Here is a 20,732-nt window from a genome sequence, read left to right on the forward strand (position 1 = left end):
AGAAAAAAAAGGTAAGTGAAAGTAGGTACAGATATTTCATTTTTACACAATATTAAAAATAACTGTTAACCCATCGCGTTCCAGCTGTACGCAAATTTCAAATCTTTAGATTGTTAGTAAAACTCTCCAGATCTATCATTCCGCCCTAAAATCCTTAAAGATTAATAGAAGCAATTACTTTCTAAGTTCCTTACAACAACAGAGTAATAAAAATGTATATGGAGAGAAACGTATGTATTTTGCAACTACTTTCAATAACTTTAAATAACTTTAAATTTCCATTTACCGAAAATTAAGAAATATTGACTTGGTCAGTTTCATCAAGCCATCGAAGTGTCCTAATGGGCCAGTCACCTATGTCGGTCCCAAAGAGTGACGGGGATAACTCGCGAGCCTTTACGGAGCGTTCTCGTCTACAGAGGAGTCCTACTGTACCTATCCTCTCATTGAACCGTTTCTGTAGACGTTTCCATGGAGCCCAGAATACCTTGCCCCCGATAAAGGGAACCTCTCTGGACCGCGTTACAGATCGCATCATCCCGTGTGTCGTAATGCCCCGCTGTCGAGTGAAAAAAAAAAGAGCAGAGCTGACCCACCCGGCCGAGAAGCGATCCTCCACCCCACGGGGTATTATTTACGCGACTTCGTCTACCTCCATTCTTCTTCCCGGCCGAAGGAGATGATTCATTCAGCGGCTCGAAGACGACGAGGTGGAGGCAGGTTCGAGGACCTCGAACAACCGACGCAGGGACCGCGGCTCCACTCGTTAATCCGTGAACAATGAAAGATTTCGTTTGGCGTACTGTACGAGCCGAGTCGAGTGCCACTCGTTGCCTCTTTTCACTTTCGGGACAGCCCCACGACCCCACCGAAGGGGTTACGAGTACTTCATTCTGTCCGGTGATCTCTGGGCACCGTGAAATCGATTCTCCTGCCTGGCCCCCTTGGCGTCCTACTTTTTCTTCGAGGCGTCAGTGATATTCCGTCGCGTCCGTTCATGCTGGAAACCACTTGACGTCGCGTTGGACCCACGGGGGAAATGGCGGGCGAGCGTCGTAAACGAGTTTTCCCTGGGTTTCTGGTGGGCTTTATGGTTCAGCGATGGGTAAGGGGATAGTCTGGTTTTGATAGAGTTACGACCACCGTCGTGTCACTTCAATGGTGCAAGAATGTTTAAACGATAGTTAGGTGGGCTAGCGATGTTGGTTCCCTGTGTGCGTTGGGGATTCAACGATGCGTAATGGTGTATTTGTGTAATGTTTTACCGTGGTACATGTTTAACACGCGTATTTAGGCGTAGATGTAGGATTTTATGTGGTTTACTGTTATATTTTATATATTTTATGTTTGTTTATGCATTGTTTCTTTTTCATGTGGGAATATCAAGCCTTCAGTGGTTATGTGATGTTTAGTGGCATATCAAGTTTGATGTCTCATGGAAAAAGGACCTCTTCTTATGTTTTTCATGTAGGTACTTAAACAAGTGACTTCTAGCGCAATGAATTATGCAGTTAAAGGGCCGCCAATGACAGAGATCTTAATAAATGAAATGGAAATTTTAGTACAAGAAAAGAATTATTTTTTAGTTTTTAGTGCATTTTAATTTAGTTTTTTGTGAATTTTTAATAAAATCGTTTAATATAATTTTTTTTTATATATATTTTTTTATTTTCTAGTTTTTAGTGTTTGTGGGTTTATATTTCACAGCTCAGACTTCTATACAAATATCTTTTATTGCTGTATACAGTTTAACAGTTTGCTTAAATGCTATAGTGCTAAAGTCAGTGAAAAACAATTCTTCTCCTGTATTACAATTTCGATGGTGATATACTACGAACGCCTGCAAAGTTTTAGTTTTACTATTCGTACATACGTGACGGATCATTTCTCGATAAATTGTGTAGTTTGGATTTATGGTTATAGGTTATATTTATTGATGACTAGGTAATTTTTTCACCCCCGGGGGGTTACATTTTTTTAAAATATTGTATTGTCATCCAAACTACGCACGCCTGCATTGTTTCAAGACAATTGGATAGATGGAAGCTGAATAAAATCGTTTAATAAAAAAAAGACACCCTCAAAAATTTTTTAACCGCTCACAAAACTGGTGTGCAATCCAAAGCGTTTATTCTCGTTAAATAAATAAATGAATAAAAAATCGTGCTCACTAGTTTCCCCACATCCACCAGAAAATAAAATATATATCCAAAATTCTAGCAAAAATATAAATATATTACAATTTCTCCACTTTTCTTCACGTAAATATCAAATATCCATTAACCATAGCCTACATCTCGCGAACTTCTTACCCTCGATAAATTTCAGCCACCCTATACAAGCAAAGCTAGTGAAAAAAGAATGATGCGTTCGAATATGAAAGACGTCACACGCGTTTCTCCATCGTCGAAATTAACGACGGCCGGTCCTTTCTCAGAGCTTTTGTTAATCACTCGTATCCGTCTAATGATTGTGTAACGTGTCCTACGCTCCTATGGGCCAAGCGAGGCAGGATAAAGGTGGTCCATCACCGTGCCCATTTTAGGTAGGAACAAATTAATTTATTTCGCTGGTCGTGCTCGCGTGGGCGGCCTACTAAGATCTCGGTGCCTCGCCATGCCAATCAGTAGCGCAAACAGGAGTTAAATTTAAAATGAGCCAGCGACTCGCGCGAAATGCGAGGAATGCTCGTTGCCACTCTGCGAATATATTAAGCCTTTTGTCGCTACTTTTACGAAGGAAAAGGATGTCACGGTGGCGGCGTCGGGCCTTAAAGGGGACGCTAATCGCACGAAGATTGACAAATGTATGAAATTAGCGTGGCAAATAAGTAACGAGCTGAGGAGGATATTTGACAGACTGACGAATAATAATTAGCGTGGAAATTTCCAAATTTGTGTTTCTATTCTTGGTCCGAATTGGAAGACTTTTATTCTTGCGAACTTCTGTGGTAGTATTCTTGATATTTTAATACTGAATAATTAATTTAGTGTCCCGTTTAATTTGAATTTTCCCATTCAGTAAATCTTCTATAAAATTCTATCTTGGATTTCTGTTGTATCGATTGCTTTAATGATGGTTCTTTTGAATTATCGGTGTATTTGATATATTTAATATGCTTGTAACGTGGAGGAAGCACAACAATGATTCCATATATTGTTTCGATGTGGAGAAAGAAACAATCACGAACGAACGAAGACCGCCTGTAAAATTAATAAGCGCAATGAACGTTAACGAAGACCATAAATATGGCCCCGCGGCTCGCTTATCCGTCGATTAGCATAATCACCCCCGATGCCCGTAGACCGTCATTTAAAAATATCTCGATGAATCGCTGCGCACGCACGGTATATGCATAAAGGGTCCGGCTGGACCCACGGTGCCCGAAAATTCTACGGTTCGATGAAACACGAGAACTTACCCTCTCGATAGGAATTTATTTTTAATATTAATAAGATACATCTCCGCATTAACGACCATGTTCCATTTAGCAACCAGCTGGTTTTTATTAAAGGGAATAAATGAATATGTATGCAGCAAGCAGAAAAGATTGAATGTATTTTTTCATATGATAATATTGCAAAGAAACGTGTTATATTTGAATCGAAAGTTTAATGTGAAAAATAAGGAAGATAAATGAATTAAATGATTCATATTACGCTTTTAGTCTTCCTAATGTACCTATCAACTAAAAAATATTTGCTTTCCAAGGTATTATGTAATTACGTGCAATGGGGATATTGATCTTACTTGTCCTTTTAGAGCATGAAAAAATAATGTGAGCGAAATTCGTTTATAAATCAACAACAGTCTTCTCTTTAATTCTATTAAAACCATCCTCCTCATTATGCACCTACACATATACACAAATGACTTGTTGTCCAAGTTTCCCCATAATTTTTGTCATAGAATATATTAAAAGCCTCATCTAACCAAGACACGAGGAGAAATTGATCAGCCATGGCTATACACTTCTCGGCAAACTGTATACAACTATGTATTAATCCTGCGAACAGATTATTAAGAGCATACCCTAACAAGGCATTTTAATTAGTTATTATCAAGAAATTAACTTGCACAGGCGATACTATATGTATACGATTATTCTCCAACGATATCTCTGTAGGAGTAGGATTTGCCATGCAACCAGTATCCAATTAGAGACCAAGTCTTCGACCCATCCTCATCTCCTCTAATTACACGCTAAGACTTCGACTATCTTAACTATTATTCGACCCGCCGGCGTTGAATTTTATTCCCTTATCGAAGTTATAATTACTTTTTAGATAGTGTCACGATCGTTTCGCGCTAATATTATACATGCTGAGTCAACGAGAAGCTTCTAAAGTGATTTCTTGGGCCTTTGACTTATTATAATCAGATTCCTCTCTTCTGAGGTAATTATATTTTTATTATGCGATTATTTGTATACGATGTGTACAAATTTGGATTGTGTTTAATAAGAATAAAACAAACACTGATTATTTATCAAATATACCTGCGCCTCAGCATGAAAATGATCATTTCTTCGAATAAATAATTGTGTGATAACATAACATTTAAGATGATTCGATTCTAAATTATCTACGCGTACCAAATCTTAAGCTGTAGGTACGTCTATTTAGGCTAATTCGAATAGAATCTCAAGAAGGTATTTAATAGAAAGCACTAAGTTAACAAAGTTGCAGCTAAAACTTCGTGTACCTTACTCTCTAATAAAACAATTTGCACCTTCCTCTTTTATCCAATATCCCTATCCCTAGCACATTTCACTAAACGAAATCAAGGTTTAAAATCAAATCCAAGCCAGCATAAAACTCTGCACTGGAACGAAAGCGAAATCTCCGAGCACTTTTAATCCCAAAATCAACGCCATCCCACTCTCACCACACGCTACAGTAGCCGCCTGATCACCGTGATTAACACCGCGTTCAAACAACGACAGATTACGACGATGTCGATGAGATTTCGCCTTTAACGAGCCCTGACACGATGCTCGACACTCGGCAAGAACAAATTGCGCAACGTGTACCGTTGCGCCGCCTAATTGAATCGGGAAAACGAGAAACAAGCGCCGCCCTGCCAACGAGCCGCCGACCGAGCTTACTTTAAAACTACAAGGGCACAATTAACGGGAAAAGCTGCTGAAGAATGCAGGCCTCGGTGGAGCACGGTCTCGAACGTCGCGTCCTTATTACCGACCCTCCAGAAAAAGGGCCGCGCGGCTCGTTAAAGCGTTTTTCGCGAACGCGCTGCCTCGCAATTTGCTGGAGACCCACTTCAGCTATACCTGCTCGCTGCACGCGAAATTCCCAGAAAGGGGCCCCACTGCCCCCGTTCTCCCCACCACACGCATCCTCTATCCCCGTTTCCCCGTGTTTCACGTAATCAGGATGCCCGCTTAGTTCCCTTTTCGTACCCTTTATATCCCTCCTTTTTCCCGCTGTTCCCGTTCTTCCCTGACCCCCTTTCTCGGGCCCCCTTTTCACCGCGGCGGCCCACCGGCACATAAATCGAGAGCGGGGCGGCCACAATGCGTGAAACGAGCCTAACGAGCGGGGAAAAAGGCGACTTTACGATTTTTCGGAAGGGACAACGGCCACCGCCGACTACTCCTCCGCTCTCCGTGGTACACGGGCCCTTTAATGGCGACATAATGTAAGGCCGCTTCAGTTTCGCTCTCGAAAGGTTGCCGGGGGACGCGCGGCGTGGATAAATCACTCAGGGTACCGGATTCCTGGGTCGAGGAACGATACTTTCCTCGGAGAATCAATTTGCAGGAGAGGCTCCTTGAAGCTTGCACTTACGAAAGACTGCATATTTGATTTGCTGAAAGTATTCGGACGCTGTTAAGTTTTTTTGTAGATTTTTTAACACGCTCCGTGCCACGGAGGGAATTCAGAGTTTTGGTAGGGCTATGAAACGTGTATTCAGTTATGGAAAAATGGAAGTTGTGTAATATTCTCCACGATTCTCCGCTCTTTTATATTCTATTTTAATTTCGACAGTGAAGTGAGAAATAGTTTTTTTCTTTAACTGACATTTTCACCCCCAACAAATATGGGCCATCTGTAGTAAAAGATCTGAAATTGTGGGGAATATTAAACAACTTTTATTTTTCTAGAACTCAGTATCGCAATTTAGTTTTATCCTCACTTTTTACGGTCCTACCGAAAATCTGAGCTGCCACCGTCGCATGGAACTTTCATCTAATCTTACAGTACTATATTCCTCAGCAAAAATTAAATCCTGAACATTGTCCATTTAACATCCTCCACCACAAAATCGATAGATATTAATACTCTGATAACCTCAATGCTCCCAGGTTTAACAAATTAAGAAAAGTAAGTTTTTTATTGCAAGTGGTCATTTGGTGTTATGGTGATCACTACAGTGTAACATTAAATTCCTCCACCCACTTTTCAGATCACTTTGCTTCAGTTTGAACCTTATGTTTAAAGGAAAGAAGCAATTCAACTCACCTGTTTCAGGTCCAAAACTATGGTGACGTACTCGTAGTGATCTCCTCTGGCCAGGGTAGGACTTTGCCACCACCTTCCAGGATTCGAGTCGAGAACGTTGCTGATGTTGTGCCTCTTGCCAGGATCAGGGCTCCTGGCGTCGCAGACCGCGCACCTCGATGACTCGGAGGGCTTGCAAAAAGTCTCTGGCCCCTCTTCACCGCAAGTTGCGTTCACAAAAACGTCAGCCTTCGCCGCCACGTTAAATGTCGATGGGAAGAGGCCGCTGTTCTTTAAACTTTTGCTCATGCCATATAGCCCAGACTGACCTGAAATCGGAACGAATTACCGTTGTAGAAAGAAATTACGCACAGCTTTGCTGATAATTCACATTTTTCATTTATGACGTTCTCCACAGTTACACCGGTTTGGAATATTCCACATTATACTGGCTCACAGTGTTTCAAATCTGAACTCATTTGGAATATTCTAAACTTGCACACGTTTGGTACCATTGTCTTAAACGCTTAAAAAGATATTAATGTTATTTGCCTCGTAGGTAGGTACATCGTTGCACCATTCACTCAAAAATATCCTCAGCATAGACAAGTAACTAATTACAATGCACTATCTACCAGATTAGTGATTAGGCGCTCGCCACGTTTTTTTTTTTAATATTAGGAAGTTAAAATTACATTCTGAAATACTTATTTTGAATGTGATTTCTTTATCTTATTAAATCTACCTTACCTTATATTAAGGGTCACAGGTTATTTGAATATTTTAAAAGGGGATTGTGACTCAAAAAAGGTTGGGACCCTCTTATTTAACATCCCCCAAGATAACTATCGAGAAGGACTCCTGCAAACACTTTCTCACCAGCAAAGTTTATTTAAAAATACACGAAACGGATAAATCCTTTTTATTGGAGCGATTCAGGGTGAAAATACTCAACAGGCGCCTCGAGTGGCAGGCATACGTAAAATTTCACGAGGGGGGAGGTTCGCGGGCGGGGTCAGAGGAGCGTTATCACAATGAAGGAGATTTATCTCGTAATTTCCTCGGGGTACATACATCGACAGGTTTTGACAGAGAGCTCAGCACGAAACCAGTCGTCCACGAGCAAACAGGTTGCCGCGGAGATGCAGCCTCGCAGCCTGGCGACTGTATAGCAGTATGCACGAACAGGTTCACCGGTATCCCGGCCTGCTACGGACACCTGAACAGGTTAAATGCGCGTAATCGACACGTGAGTCTGCACCGCATCAAAGAAACGTGACGAGCTATCGGCAACTGCCGCCTCGAACAACCACTCGACGAGATAAAAGGCATTCTAACGCCGCGTCCCTGATAATTAATCCCGTCGATCGTACCGCGAAAATTACAGAGGACCGAGCTGCTTCCTCGTCCCACCTTTCGCAGAACCGGATCTATGCACAGGGGAGCAGTCTGACGGGATTAGTCTTTTGCTAGTGACAGCTGAGTGATTTGGCGTGCGTGGTTATCGCGAGTAAGACTGAAGGGGTGAGAAAGGAGGGAAAGTATGTTAAGTTAAGGGGTTGGGAAGGAAGGGAGAGAAAAGGAGGGTGATAAGTAACAGTTTCTTTATTGAGGAGGCTGGAGAGGAAGGAAAAGCTCCTCAAGGTTAGAGACTAGAGAAGATGGGAAATAAGGAAATATTCCTCAACTGTAGGAATTGGAAAAGAAGGGAATACTTTTCAGCCCTAGGGATTGTAAGCAAAGGGAATATTCCTCCACTGTAGGAATTGGAAAAGAAGGGAATATTCCTCAACCGTAGGGATCGGAAAAGAAGGGAGGGTTCCTCAACTGTAAGGATTCGATAAGAAGGGAGCTACCACTGGGGATTAGAAAAGAAGGGAGGCTTTCTCAAGTGACGGTCCTGGAAAAAAGGGAAAGAAGTGAAAGTTCCTCATCTGAAGGGACCTGGAAAACAAGAATGTAAGAAGCAAGGTTCAGTTCCTCAACTGAAGCGGCTAAAAAACAAGGGACAGTTTCTCCAGCGGACGGGCGAAAAAAATAAATGTTCTCCAAGTGAAAGGGCTAAAAACGATGACAAAGTTTCTCAACTGAAGGTGCGCAAAACTTTCCCTTCAGTTTCTCTCGCAACAGCCACACACCCACGAGCCACGTTAACCCTTTCGTGGCTCAGCATCCGAGTGTTCTATAACATCGGATGCGCGAGGCTAGGGATTTTTGCGGTCGCTGTTCGCCGGTTAATGACGCTGCTGGGTGTAAATTATGCAGCCTGCTCAGCGTGCAACGTAATGCACGGCATATCGGTGCAATCGGGCGGCGAGAATGCATCGAAGACTGAAACGCGAGTTCCTTTGGCATGCAAATGCGTGGCTTCAGAATCTGTCTGGTAGGAAACTCGTGTGAATCGCGTGTGCAAGTTTAATGCCTTTTTGGAATGTTTTATGGGTTATGGAATGCGGGAGGTGTGATACCAAGATTACCAAGGGCGCTAGAGGCTAACGTTTCTGAAGCTCTGAAAGGTAGAGAGGTGCCTTTCAATGTGTAGGTATAAAGCGAGGCCTTCGTTTCTTGTATAACCGTTGCTTGTAACTTGGGTAATACAGGAAGACGAATTTATTCCTCTTGCAGGAAATAAATTTCATCTTGATAAATGTCAGCTATAAGGAAAGTTCTATCTTTGTTATAAACTAATATTTTTTTATTTCCTACTGGAAACGTACTTCCTCTACACTCACCTTGGAACTATCAACGCAGGACTACTCAACTGGAACAACTCAGAATCATATAATTTCCTATCACAGTATCGATAAAATCTAAGAATGATCTTTATCATAAACAGGGGCACTTGCCACCTATGTACCTTTCAGACTACCCACAATCGTCACACTTTAGACTGATCATAAGAAGACCATTTCTAAACGTCTCATTCAAAATACTACCTAAAGTCCCTGAAGAAACAATTTCTTCCCCCGAATAATGCCCCTTTGAAAGCGCACGTATAAAAATACCCCTGCAATTGAACAATGTCAGAAAAGGGCCAACTAATTTCCTGGTGTCCTTTTTCCCTTGTCAACGAAGTAGTTACGCCCAGCTTGGAAGCTTCCCTCTTGCGTTTCGATGTTATCGAGCAAGTCGGGGCGCAAAACGCTTCCCTCTGGAATCCTTTGCAGCGTCGTTACCGCGCAGAGGTTGCGCCCGTATCGGCAGAAAATCGTTGCAGAAGAACGCAACCGCGATTCACGATAATCGATGAATGCCTCCGAGACAACGACGATCATACTCTCGCTACCATCTTCGATCGCGGGGACTACCTCAGCCTCGATCCTACCGCCAGTTAAGCATCGGCTGTTTCGACCTATTATCGACATCGGGATTTCGCTTCCTACGGTTCATTTATCGAACGTCGCGCGCTGATAACAGTCATTGAGCATTCATGCCTCGCGATTGAACACCCCGCTTTCGGGTATTCAGGTACTGCAGCTTGGAAGTCCTTTGCGAGGGAGGGGCATTCAATTACTTTTACGTTATGATCTTGGGGGATGGGGATGAATAATGTGCCGTGGAACCCTTGATTACTGTATCCGAGCAGTGGAGGCAGGTTTAATATGTGTTCTGACGAATATGGATGTGTTTGATATTCCATGGTACTGTTTTTAACGATTGGGTGATGATTTGTTATTTTGGGGGAGGGCTTTGGAAACTCACTTTTTAGGGATTTTGGGAAATAATATATTAGTAGATCTCTGTATAACGCAGCCTTATATCGCACCGATTCGTACGCGACGGAACAATTGGGGCAGTGTTGGTGCACTGTGGTAAATTAATTTAAAGTTTCAACTAATATTTATGTCATTGACCCTTTGACTGCTGCAGGGTTTTGAAAAAACGGTGTCTTTGGGATAGCTCGGGCAGGGAATAATTATTAACAATACTCGAGAATGAAGAAAGTTCTCTAATTTAAATTTTTGTTTTGTTTTCAAATGTAATAAAATATATTCTACTGTACAACTTTAAAGATAGATTTTATATTTTATTAAATATACTTTTATATCTTCTACAAATATGTACGTTAACTTTAACCCAAAATTTTAAATAACGTTGTAGATTTTTAGTGGTGGAACTTTTAGAATAATAAAAGTAATAATTTTTACAGTGAGTAATAGGATTGCAATTTATGCGGTTGATTCAAAATAGTTTTACGTTGTATCTTGTTGCATCTCTTATTAAAGATAACACTTTCTACTTAGTAGCATCCCACAGGCTGTAGATTTCCTTAAGGAAAAAGAATACAATTATTGTATTTAAACTTCTGTTAGCATTTCACTGTAGTTTAAATCTGCATTGCATTACGATCTGCTCTCTCATACTGTATTTACCCTACACCTCTCCAATCACAACAAATTATAAACTTACACACATTCTCCTACTCTTCCCTAACACAAACGGCAATAACAATAAACAAAAATCACTCCAAAAAAAAAAATGAAGAAAAACAAGAACATCTAAAAACCACACTACAGTACCCAATCAATCAACCCTCGCATCCCAACCATTAACAAATCCCCCCGAATCCTCAAAGAACACCCACAAACCCAAGCCAAAAATAAAAAAAACCACTCAGACCACGGTGGCGCGCTAATGGTGACGAGGCCGAGCCACAAGTATCGATCTCACAAAAATAACCGAAACCGAAATGACTCAACTCAGTACATTTCCGTCGACCTGGTGTCAGAAGACCCGACCGTTCCTCCCGAAAATCCCGAACGAGGCAAACTCGGAGCGCGCGAGCCAACGGCAAAGTCACCCTTACGCATCCAATGACTAATCCAGCCCTTCCAATGTAGCAGCTTCGCGTTTCGAAAATAACGGGAGCCACCGCCGAGCCGTGCTGTTCTTGGTGCAAACTCGGCGCAGGGTGACGTATTGCGCGTGCATAAAAGCTCCGGAAAAGGGGCACAGCCGGTGGTGTGGTGGCATTGTGTTGTGTCTCGAGCCGCCCTGTTTCTCTCCCTTTCGCCCGTGTGTCGGTGACTTAAGCCCACCACGAGTGACTGATGACGACAGAAATAGCCCCGTTCCATCTTTCCAGCGACCGGCTGGCCGACGCACGTGTCCACGTCCGTGGGTAAACCTACGCAAAGCGGCCGTGGAGCAGGGCGGAACAGAAGGAGACGACCGCGCATCGGCCGCGTGATTTGCATGAGAGGTGACCACGACGGGATGCACGCAGGGTATAGCGTCTTGCGGAGGTATATGTAGTGGCCAACTCGGGATCCATTCAAGTGGCGTGTAAAGCGATATTATCGAGGGTAAACGCTGGCAAATTTGTTTTTGCTTGATCGTTTTAATGGTAGAGGAAGGGCAGCATATTTGGAATACTGTTGGTAATTTGGGATACCAAAGTATCTAATAAACTACTAACGCTATTTAATTTGTAACACCGTAGATAATAGGGGATAATGACTTGTTAACTAATGATCTTTGTGGATGACCATCATTTTGACATTTTCGACTTAATCCGCAGAATGAGAAAACATGAATTTGCAAAACTTTTTCAGCAAGTATTTAATCGGTCCAATCATGGCTAAAGTACGTGAAAACTTTAGAGTTAAACACTTAATCTACTCATTTGCATATTCCTTCTATGGTTCCGTGTCAGTTTTGTGATAATTTCGAGAATACAGAGTGTGACATGAAATTTTAGCATTGAATGCCATGTTGCTAACTCGGAATACGAATTATGTAGAGAAATTCCTGGGATTTTGAATTTCCAAGATTTAGTAGGTTAATAATAACTAATAGTTGGATCGGAAAATATCTTAATTTATTTGATTTTTGATTGCTTTCAACATGCCTTGAATGATGCATTAAGGACTTTACAATTTATTTTTAAGTTGGATAATGCTTTTTTGCGGCCTTTTATTCGTGTATTGAACATGTATTCCTCGAAGAATGGAGTAACGTAGAAATTACTGTAAAATATTAATTTTACGTGGAGTTACTGGTCTAAGAGATTGATCCCTGGGAAGAAAAATTGTTTCGTGGTTGCCAAGACTTCTTGGAATCTAAAAAATATGTAATTACTATACTAATGTGTAGAACTAATTATTTTTGATAATTTTTTTTTTAAATCAATGCAAGAAGATCTATGAAATGAAGGATATTATTAATAGCACCCACAATGTTTTTTTGGCAAAGTTGATGATAAAATTCAAGGTTCCCATAGGCTAACTACAGGTCGTAATTAAACCTGATCAATTGAAGACGACCGTGCAAGTTTCATACGACTGATTTAGTAGCCGAAAGCAGTGACAACAAGCTGCAATTGAATCCCCTGCGGCTGTAGTGTCTAGCACAATGTGCAGTGCATTAGATTTTCTCTGATTGATTAAGCAATTATGCATACGAACTCTGTAATCGGATTTGTTCGACGAGAACGTAATTCATAATAGGAATTGCAGTCGGTGCACTGTGAGAACGAGTCTTGAGGTGAGCTTCGAGCCACTTGAAACGTTTTAAACGATACACGGTGTCCATGAAACATCTGATTTAATTGTTTTCTATATTTTAAGAAAGGAATACATAAAAACGAATACCTATCAATTACTTTTGCAAATCCCTCTTCTCGTTTTTCTCATAGATAAATTCAGTTGCAATAGTTTAGGGATCCAGATGCCAAAGGATGCAAACCAGTATTTCCCAATCTTTTTTCAGTCGCGATCCTATTTTATAATATTCAACAAACCTGCGACCCCCTATATAAGGTAAGGTAAATATTTCCTTCCTTTCATTTATGAAAAATCAGTGTTATATTATTAATAAAATGTGGCAATGTAGTCATATTAAAATAAACAAGTGCTAAAAAACGTCAACTGAAAACAGTCGTGCCGATTCCCCAGAAAACACTTCGCGACCCACAGGTTGGGAATCACTGCAAACAATTTAAGTTTCTTTGAATAGTATAAAATCTGCATCATACAACTCTTTCCCTTACTAAACCCTTCTGAACTCATTACTCGTGCTAAATCAACTTTGATTTCCCTTCAGAGTCAAGCATACAATTATACACTTCTTTTTTTTCTGGTGCACGTATTTCGATTTCATTATAAGCTCCGAAAGACTACCGGTTTTGCAAATATGTACTCCGCACATGCTGGAAATATTTTAATTAAATAAATGGAGATATGGAATTCATGCGTAACACTTGTAATGTTGTAGCTTGCCACGATGACCAGATTAAAGTCCGATTAAACTTGTTTAACGAGTCGTTAAACCTTTTAGCGACTATGCTGCATTTCCTGCTACTTGAATAAATATGGAAACTTTTAACTGTCTGATCGAATACGTTTCATAATCGGGTTACACGTCACGCGATGTGTTTTCGAACGCGTCGACAGGCTTGCAAAGGTTTGCTTCTTCCTACCAGATCATTCCAACCGTGACATTTGCATGGACCGATGCGTAGTCGGTATAAAAATCACTGTAGCAGAGGAGTTTTCAGCTGATTAGCATTTCGATTCTCCCTTTTTTCCTAGCAGCGAACCGTTTGAGCGGCAGAACATGTGTACAGAGTGTTTCAGAACTAGAGGTACGAGCTTTACGAATATAGACTGACAATTAGTTGAAAGTACGTAATTATTTAGTGTGGAACTCACTGCAACCTAAGAACTAGGCAAAATTCATTTGTAATTAGATGTATTCGTTTAGGGTCGATGCATAGAATTCTTCCGCTCGCATAAAGAATTATTGACTCACAAACTGAAAACCTGATTTTTTTTTAAAAATAATTAGTTTGAAGTTGCATTTATACGTGTAGTTCTAAAATACTATGCATAATTTGTAACGAAGGCGATGAGTATAGTATCTAGGAGACCCTATTACTTTCAATTGTAAGTGAAAGTGAATTAAAAAATTCTGGAATTTCCTTTTCAAGTTTAATTTGTGAATTGGTAGCTTACTATCACCTCTTGATCTACAGTTTCCAATCTGATCACCTTATATACGACATCTGCAACATTGTGGGCAGCCACGATGAGTGGATTAAAGCGTGATTGAAGTGGCCCAGCAAGTTATTAAGCCTCCGCAACAACCCATATGAAGGATTAACATTTATTCCGGTAAACAGTCACGAAGAGTGATCAGTCTGATCAATCATAAACTACCATTCCACGTCACATTGTAGTTTTGAGAATTCTCGCCGCTCAGAATCATCAATATTCATATACATATATATATATATATATATATATTTCACCAAATCAAACATTACAGATCTAACTTTTCTCCCCAAAGATTATACACCATTGCAATGCAAAGAAAAGAATTACCTACAAATAAATATATTATATAGGTAGCATTTGGAGCAACAATAAAAAAAAACGCAAAAATCAAACGAGGCAGTTCGTCTAAGGAAAGAATAGTATCAGTAAAGAAGAGGATCTATGAAATTTATATCCAACACGAAAGCAGGTTGGTTTCATCGAAAACGCCCTCGCGCGACGATTTCAAGCTGCCTCTGATCTCAGTCTCCATGAATTACCGCAGGAGGCGGTGGACTGAATCATCAAAAATACTAATGACACTGAAATATACCAGCCCATAGAAGCGTAGGATACAGGACCGAGCGTGCTTATGACTCACGTTTACGGTTCGTTTAACTGGTTACGCGTTTATTGTCCTACAAGAAATTGCCCCGTCCAAATCGAATCGATCATGAACGGGCAGGGCAAAGCGCACCAAGTGCCGTGCAAAGAGATTGTAGGTAATGTCGTAAAAGCAGCGAGGGGCAGTGTTAGCAGCGCCCTTGAGTGTTTTGCATACAAGAGCCCGGGATCGTCTTCGGTATAATTTCTAGATATTAGCACATTGAGTGGCGCAAGGTTTTGAGAAATGCCCCTTCGATTCGCCCAGGCCTTTCGATACGATCGCTTCTATCCAGCAAGTTTTGCGTAACTAACTCCGAGCGATCGCTTGGAGACATTCGGGCGATTCTTTCAATGCTTTCCAAAAAAATCTCGACGTGGAAACTGATGACAAATGATCAAGAATATATTTGGAGATTTGTATCCTCAGGAATATTACTTTACCCAGGCGCGGATTTGGAGAGTTGGTGCCCCTAGGCTAACAAGCGTCTGCCGCCATTTTCATGAAATATCATAAAATATTTTAATTTAAAAGAGTTGAGAAAATTTCGAAATTAATTTAATGCGACAAGTCAGATATGAATTATTGCTGATTTGCTACGTGAAAAGAAAGTGAATTGTTCTTAAAGCTATCTCCAGTCTTTGTGTTTAAAATATTTAACTTTCTCTCGCTCAGAATCTGCTGCCCCCGAAAATTAGTCACTGCACCTCAATAAGCCACAACATATGTTCCCTCGAACAGTTTGTGTACGAAAAAAGGGACTGAAGGGAGGCTTCTGTGGAGTGGTGAAGGGTTGCCTACTCCAGCAGCCACTTCTTCTTGTTCACGATAGCGTGTTTACAAAATATCTCGCGGAGGCCTGGCCCACATGCCGATGGCCCACGAACTGCCTCCCATGGTGGTCCCTATGACTAATAGTCCCGCTACCCATGGGTTGTTCCCGTTCGCATTCTACCGTTCGACCCTCTCGAGGCAGAAGAAGAGGAGCAAAGAAGGAAAACAAGATCCCGGAGCCACTGACCGACGCCCAGAATTCGGGGATCGTTCACTGACGTAATCGCACACGTAAAGGAAGTAGCGGTGAGCCGGGAAGCTTCGTGTTTGACCATTGAGTTATCGTGGCTGCGGCTAGGGACATGGTGTTATCACGTCACGCGGGCTCGAGCTGTGTCACGATGTAGCGGAGAGCTACTAGGGATGAACACGTAGCTGTTATCGTGCTGTCGTACTCTTACTTTTTCGTCTCCACCGCGTACCGTTACCTTCTTGTTACGTTTGGCCCACTCACGTGTATGCGGCCGTTGCAGTGATGGATTGTATGCTTAGGGAGATAGGTGTATTGTTTTCGAGGTGTGGAAGGGAAACAGGGGGAAGTTAATGGAACCAAGCAAATGGATGAGAGGTGAAATGGGTGATGGACGTATTTACTTGACAGAAATGCCATTCGGTAAAGATTAATCTTTTTCTGAAACGTTGAAAAAGAAAGTGCACTTAGGAAGATCTATTAGGTTGCTGCATATGATATTACCGATCGCGGGTAGCGTCAAAGTTCCTTTATTTACTGCGAAGATTAGGGTTTATAAAAGAAAACCAACTTGTGAAAAAACCGATTTTCGAATTCCGCTATTCCCAAAAACCGGTTCAACTGGTTTTCGAATTTTCACAAAAAAATATGATGTAATATGTCTTTCACTCTTGAATTGCCAGCTACATCCATGTTCCCTCATTATTCTACTTCGTCACCGTTGATTAAGCATCTAAACTCTCCCAATGTTCTCAATTTCCATGGCAATATTGTTACATAAAGTTAGGAGTGTTCTACGGTCACGGCACTCCATGGAATCCTGAAGAGAAGCTACAAGCTACACCATTTTCGCGACATCAAACCTTTGTGTTCAGTCGCGACTGTTTCGTCACCAGATGAGGGACTTAGGAGACGCGAAAAACTGGCGTCGAGAGGCTGTTGCAATCGTAATCAGTCATAAGTAAAGCGATAAATCACGGGTAAACAGCACTGTCGGCCCGTGGAATAATATGCTGGCGCATAAGGGTACGCCACGGGCCGAGGCAGCGTGATACTTTATTGTTTCGTTATGCTACACGTCATCTCCAGCTACCGTAAAACCCACTCGCCTTTAACTATCGGCGCTCCCATGCATTCATATGAATGAAAGTCATGAAAGCCCTGACGGGGATGTGCGTAAGTCAAACACCGTGAACCCGTTTCGTCGGCTCGCAATGATCAATGCATGTATCATTAACCGCGGCGATCAGCGAAAGAAGGGACAATGAATAGAACGATAAATCTATTTCTGGTGCCGGCGATACTGGGTTTATTTTTAAGTATATTATGTACCCTGTAGGATGACTCGCAATTGCAAGTCAATGCTCCAGAGGACAAATTTAGAGCAGAAACGAGGAGGGAAGAAGTGTTATATGAATGCAAGATTCTGAGGCTTCGCGTGGAGGATTGTGACGAGCTGGAGGAAACTGTGGATTATACACGCAAAAATGTGATTTCATTCAACATAGTATTTACTAGAATTATGATTCTTCTTCTAATATGTAGGTATCTATACGCGAGGTTCAGCATTGAACGCTCTGCGGCGAAATATAGGCCGACTACTTGCATCTAGAGTGACGATGTATGAAAATACTTTGGGGGCAATAGATTTAGTGGAATTCTTATTTCAATGGCATCCATTAATCTAAATCCAAGCCTTATTGTAAAGTGCAATTGGAGGGTTGAGAAGCCAATCAGTGTAAGTCCATTAGCATTAAAACCGAGATTTACACTGTTTGTCCTTTAAATAATTTTGCCTAGTAATTTCATGGTCGATATAAGACCCGCTATTTATTACTTACGTATGAAAGTAGTGGCTTAATTGATTTATTAACTGAAAGTTCTAACAATAAAGAGGTTTTTGAACTACGTAATTGGTTTCAGGAAAAATTGAACTTCACGATGATTGGCTTCTGAGCCTTCCAATTATCAACGTGACCTATTGACTTACTCTCTCGATCAAGACCAGAAGCTACGTACCACCCTTCAATATTCCAACAAAATACACAAACAATCATCTCTACGTTCCAACTTGTTAGACTACATTCAACACGCGTTACGAAACCTTTCACTGAACAGTAAAACGTGCTACCTGGGATGCGAATTATCAATGGAAATGCAATATCGTAAACGTACGTCGACTGTAGGAGTGCCACGTGACGAATAAATTTCAAAGAACGCATGTTACATGCGTCTAATTTAAGTCAAGGATTCCTAGACTTAAATTTGAGATCCACGCAGCCCCAACGGGTGTTCAGGGGTTGCGCTTAAATTTTAAGATGGATTTTTTTTTTTAATATCTTCGTAATTGTATTTTAATATAAGTAGATTCTTTTATAAAAATCTATGTCTTCTGTTTTATGAATTCGGGAATATTATATTATTCTAAGAGGGAGGAGTATGGGCTGCACTAGATTGTTAAGGAGGTGCATGATACAGAAAAGGTTGAGAATTCTACGGTTCACGCAGCATTGAGATTCGCAGATGTAAAATGCCGTATGCCTACTCACTACTGTCTGCTATGTTAATTAGCAGACAATGGCGCCGCCAGGAAGAACAGCTATCGCGGACGTTTCCCCGCAGAGTGCAGACTTGTCTCTAACGGAGGCGTCAGTCTATCTATCCACGATAGATCTTAACAATCAGAAAACTGTTGCGCGAGTATCTTACGTCGCACTCTATGATATGTTCAGAAATTGTTAGCAAAGAATTATGGAAAAGCAATTGGGAAACTTATTCTTGCACAGGGCTAGTGTTAACCCGTATCGTCGAGCTCCATAGTTGAAATTTTAAAAAGCGACTAAAACTTCATCATACCTTTCTTCTGTTTCGGATTTGTGTAAGATACATGTGACAATCTAGTGCAGCCCATATTCCTCCCCCCTTAGAATAACATAATATTCTCGAATTCATAAAACAGAAGACACAGATTTTTATAAAAGAATCTACTTGTGTTGAAATATAATTACGAAAATATGAGAAAAAAAATCCATCTTAAATTGATTTATTACACTGACTTTCTATTAAAATACATATTGAGGTATCTATCTAGTAAGTTCATAGCAAAATTTATAATGTTTCGTCTGCTCGTAACTGACAGAAGAATCTGTAAAATTGGTACAGGCCATAAAAGTGTTTAAAGCATTCAACTCCAAGCACAATTCCAGCAAAAAGGAACCGCGTGGTTCCAATCAGAGTTCGCCATAAGGAAAAGCTTTATCTTTGGTGATTTGACTATTTAGCTTAGGTCCTCCTTTTTCACTCCTTTAGACGTCGACTGTGAGACAGCTCAGCCACGGCTGGCTGTGGTTTTTACAGACAGTCTATTGACAGTGAAAAGAAGCGGTGGCGACCACTCGAGACTGACAAAGTCAATTTCCTCCGTTCAAAGTGCCCGGGGCTGTACACTGTCATCGAGCAAGCTGAACCGCTTTTGTGCGCGATGCCACGTTAATGTGTCCCCGTGTTTATTAAAGGTAATTTGTCGGCGTAAGTGCGTACATGTGTCACGCATACCGCTCCCGAGTTTCGGCTTGATGACCGTGCTGGTGCGTTATTGTGATACGCGGTGATTTAAGATAATTCTCAAGGCACAATTTGTAACGGACTCGGGGCAATGGTGATTCTCTCCGAAGGAAGAGGAAAAGGATGAAAGGAAACTCACGAGGAAACAAATTTGCGCGAATCACTAACTCTGTATGTGTTGAAATCTGACACCCTTGCTAATAAACAATATTCCTTCCCCCTTTCTCCTTGAAAAACTTGGTAACACCAAGGTACTAAAAAAACAATCATGAACCACAGAAATGTCTCCCTTACCCCCTGAAAGTACCTAAAATATTGAACGTTCAATTTTGAATGTTCCGTTGAACATCGAACGTCCAACGGAACTGCAGCGCCGCTGCAAGCACTCGCGTTTCCTCGCTCGACCGGCGGAATTTCCTTGTAATTAAATCGTCAAAGTCGCCCGCGACACGGTAGGTTTTTACGTGGCGCTGAGGACGATCATCGCCATCAATATTGTCGTGAAACGTAACGGGCGTGATCCGAGTTATTTATACAGGACGCCGCGGCGCGGTTGATTTACGCGGTGCGTCCGCGGTACAGGTGCCGCGAGAAATCGATTATCGTCCGGAGGGGTCGTGTAAGTGGCGTCCCGCGGCGAATATCGGGCCGAAAATGAAAAGCTGTCGGTGAGGGATAATTAATGCCGGCCAGTCGGCGGACCGTTCGTTCGATTAATCAGCCGCGCTCGCCGCAAGATTAACGAGGCGCAATATTAATGGTCACGCCATTCGAGGATCCGCGAAAGGAACGAGGGCAACGAAAGAGTCAACAGGGAAACGGAACTCCCAGAGACGGCTCTCTATCTGGCGAGAGGCGGATTCAGGATTCGGCAAATAAACCATTAAGCATCGGAGGCCCTTCGGCACGATTCAGCTGGGGGTCCAAGCTGGCTGGAACAACGCCGGGATGTAAAGGTATTTAATTATCGCAGCAGTCGCCGAATAGCAAGTAGAAGATTGATCGTTTGCTGGTTGGAGCGGTTTCAAAGCTGAACGATGACG

The 20,732-nt window shown here is 41.6% G+C and overlaps 1 protein-coding gene across 2 annotated transcripts in view; it reads right to left on the reverse strand.

Annotated features, from left to right (window-relative positions):
* The window catches only part of Wb (wing blister), a 190,548-nt gene that overhangs the window by 141,930 nt on the left and 27,886 nt on the right, over positions 1–20,732 (reverse strand). For both annotated transcript variants that reach the window (XM_076811987.1, XM_076811986.1), the window contains exon 2: positions 6,483–6,790. In XM_076811987.1, coding sequence (XP_076668102.1) covers positions 6,483–6,790 — 308 coding nt within the window. The remainder of the gene's footprint in view (positions 1–6,482; positions 6,791–20,732) is intronic.

This window comes from Andrena cerasifolii, chromosome 5 (genome assembly GCF_050908995.1).
Source record: "Andrena cerasifolii isolate SP2316 chromosome 5, iyAndCera1_principal, whole genome shotgun sequence".
Classification (NCBI taxonomy): domain Eukaryota; kingdom Metazoa; phylum Arthropoda; class Insecta; order Hymenoptera; family Andrenidae; genus Andrena; species Andrena cerasifolii.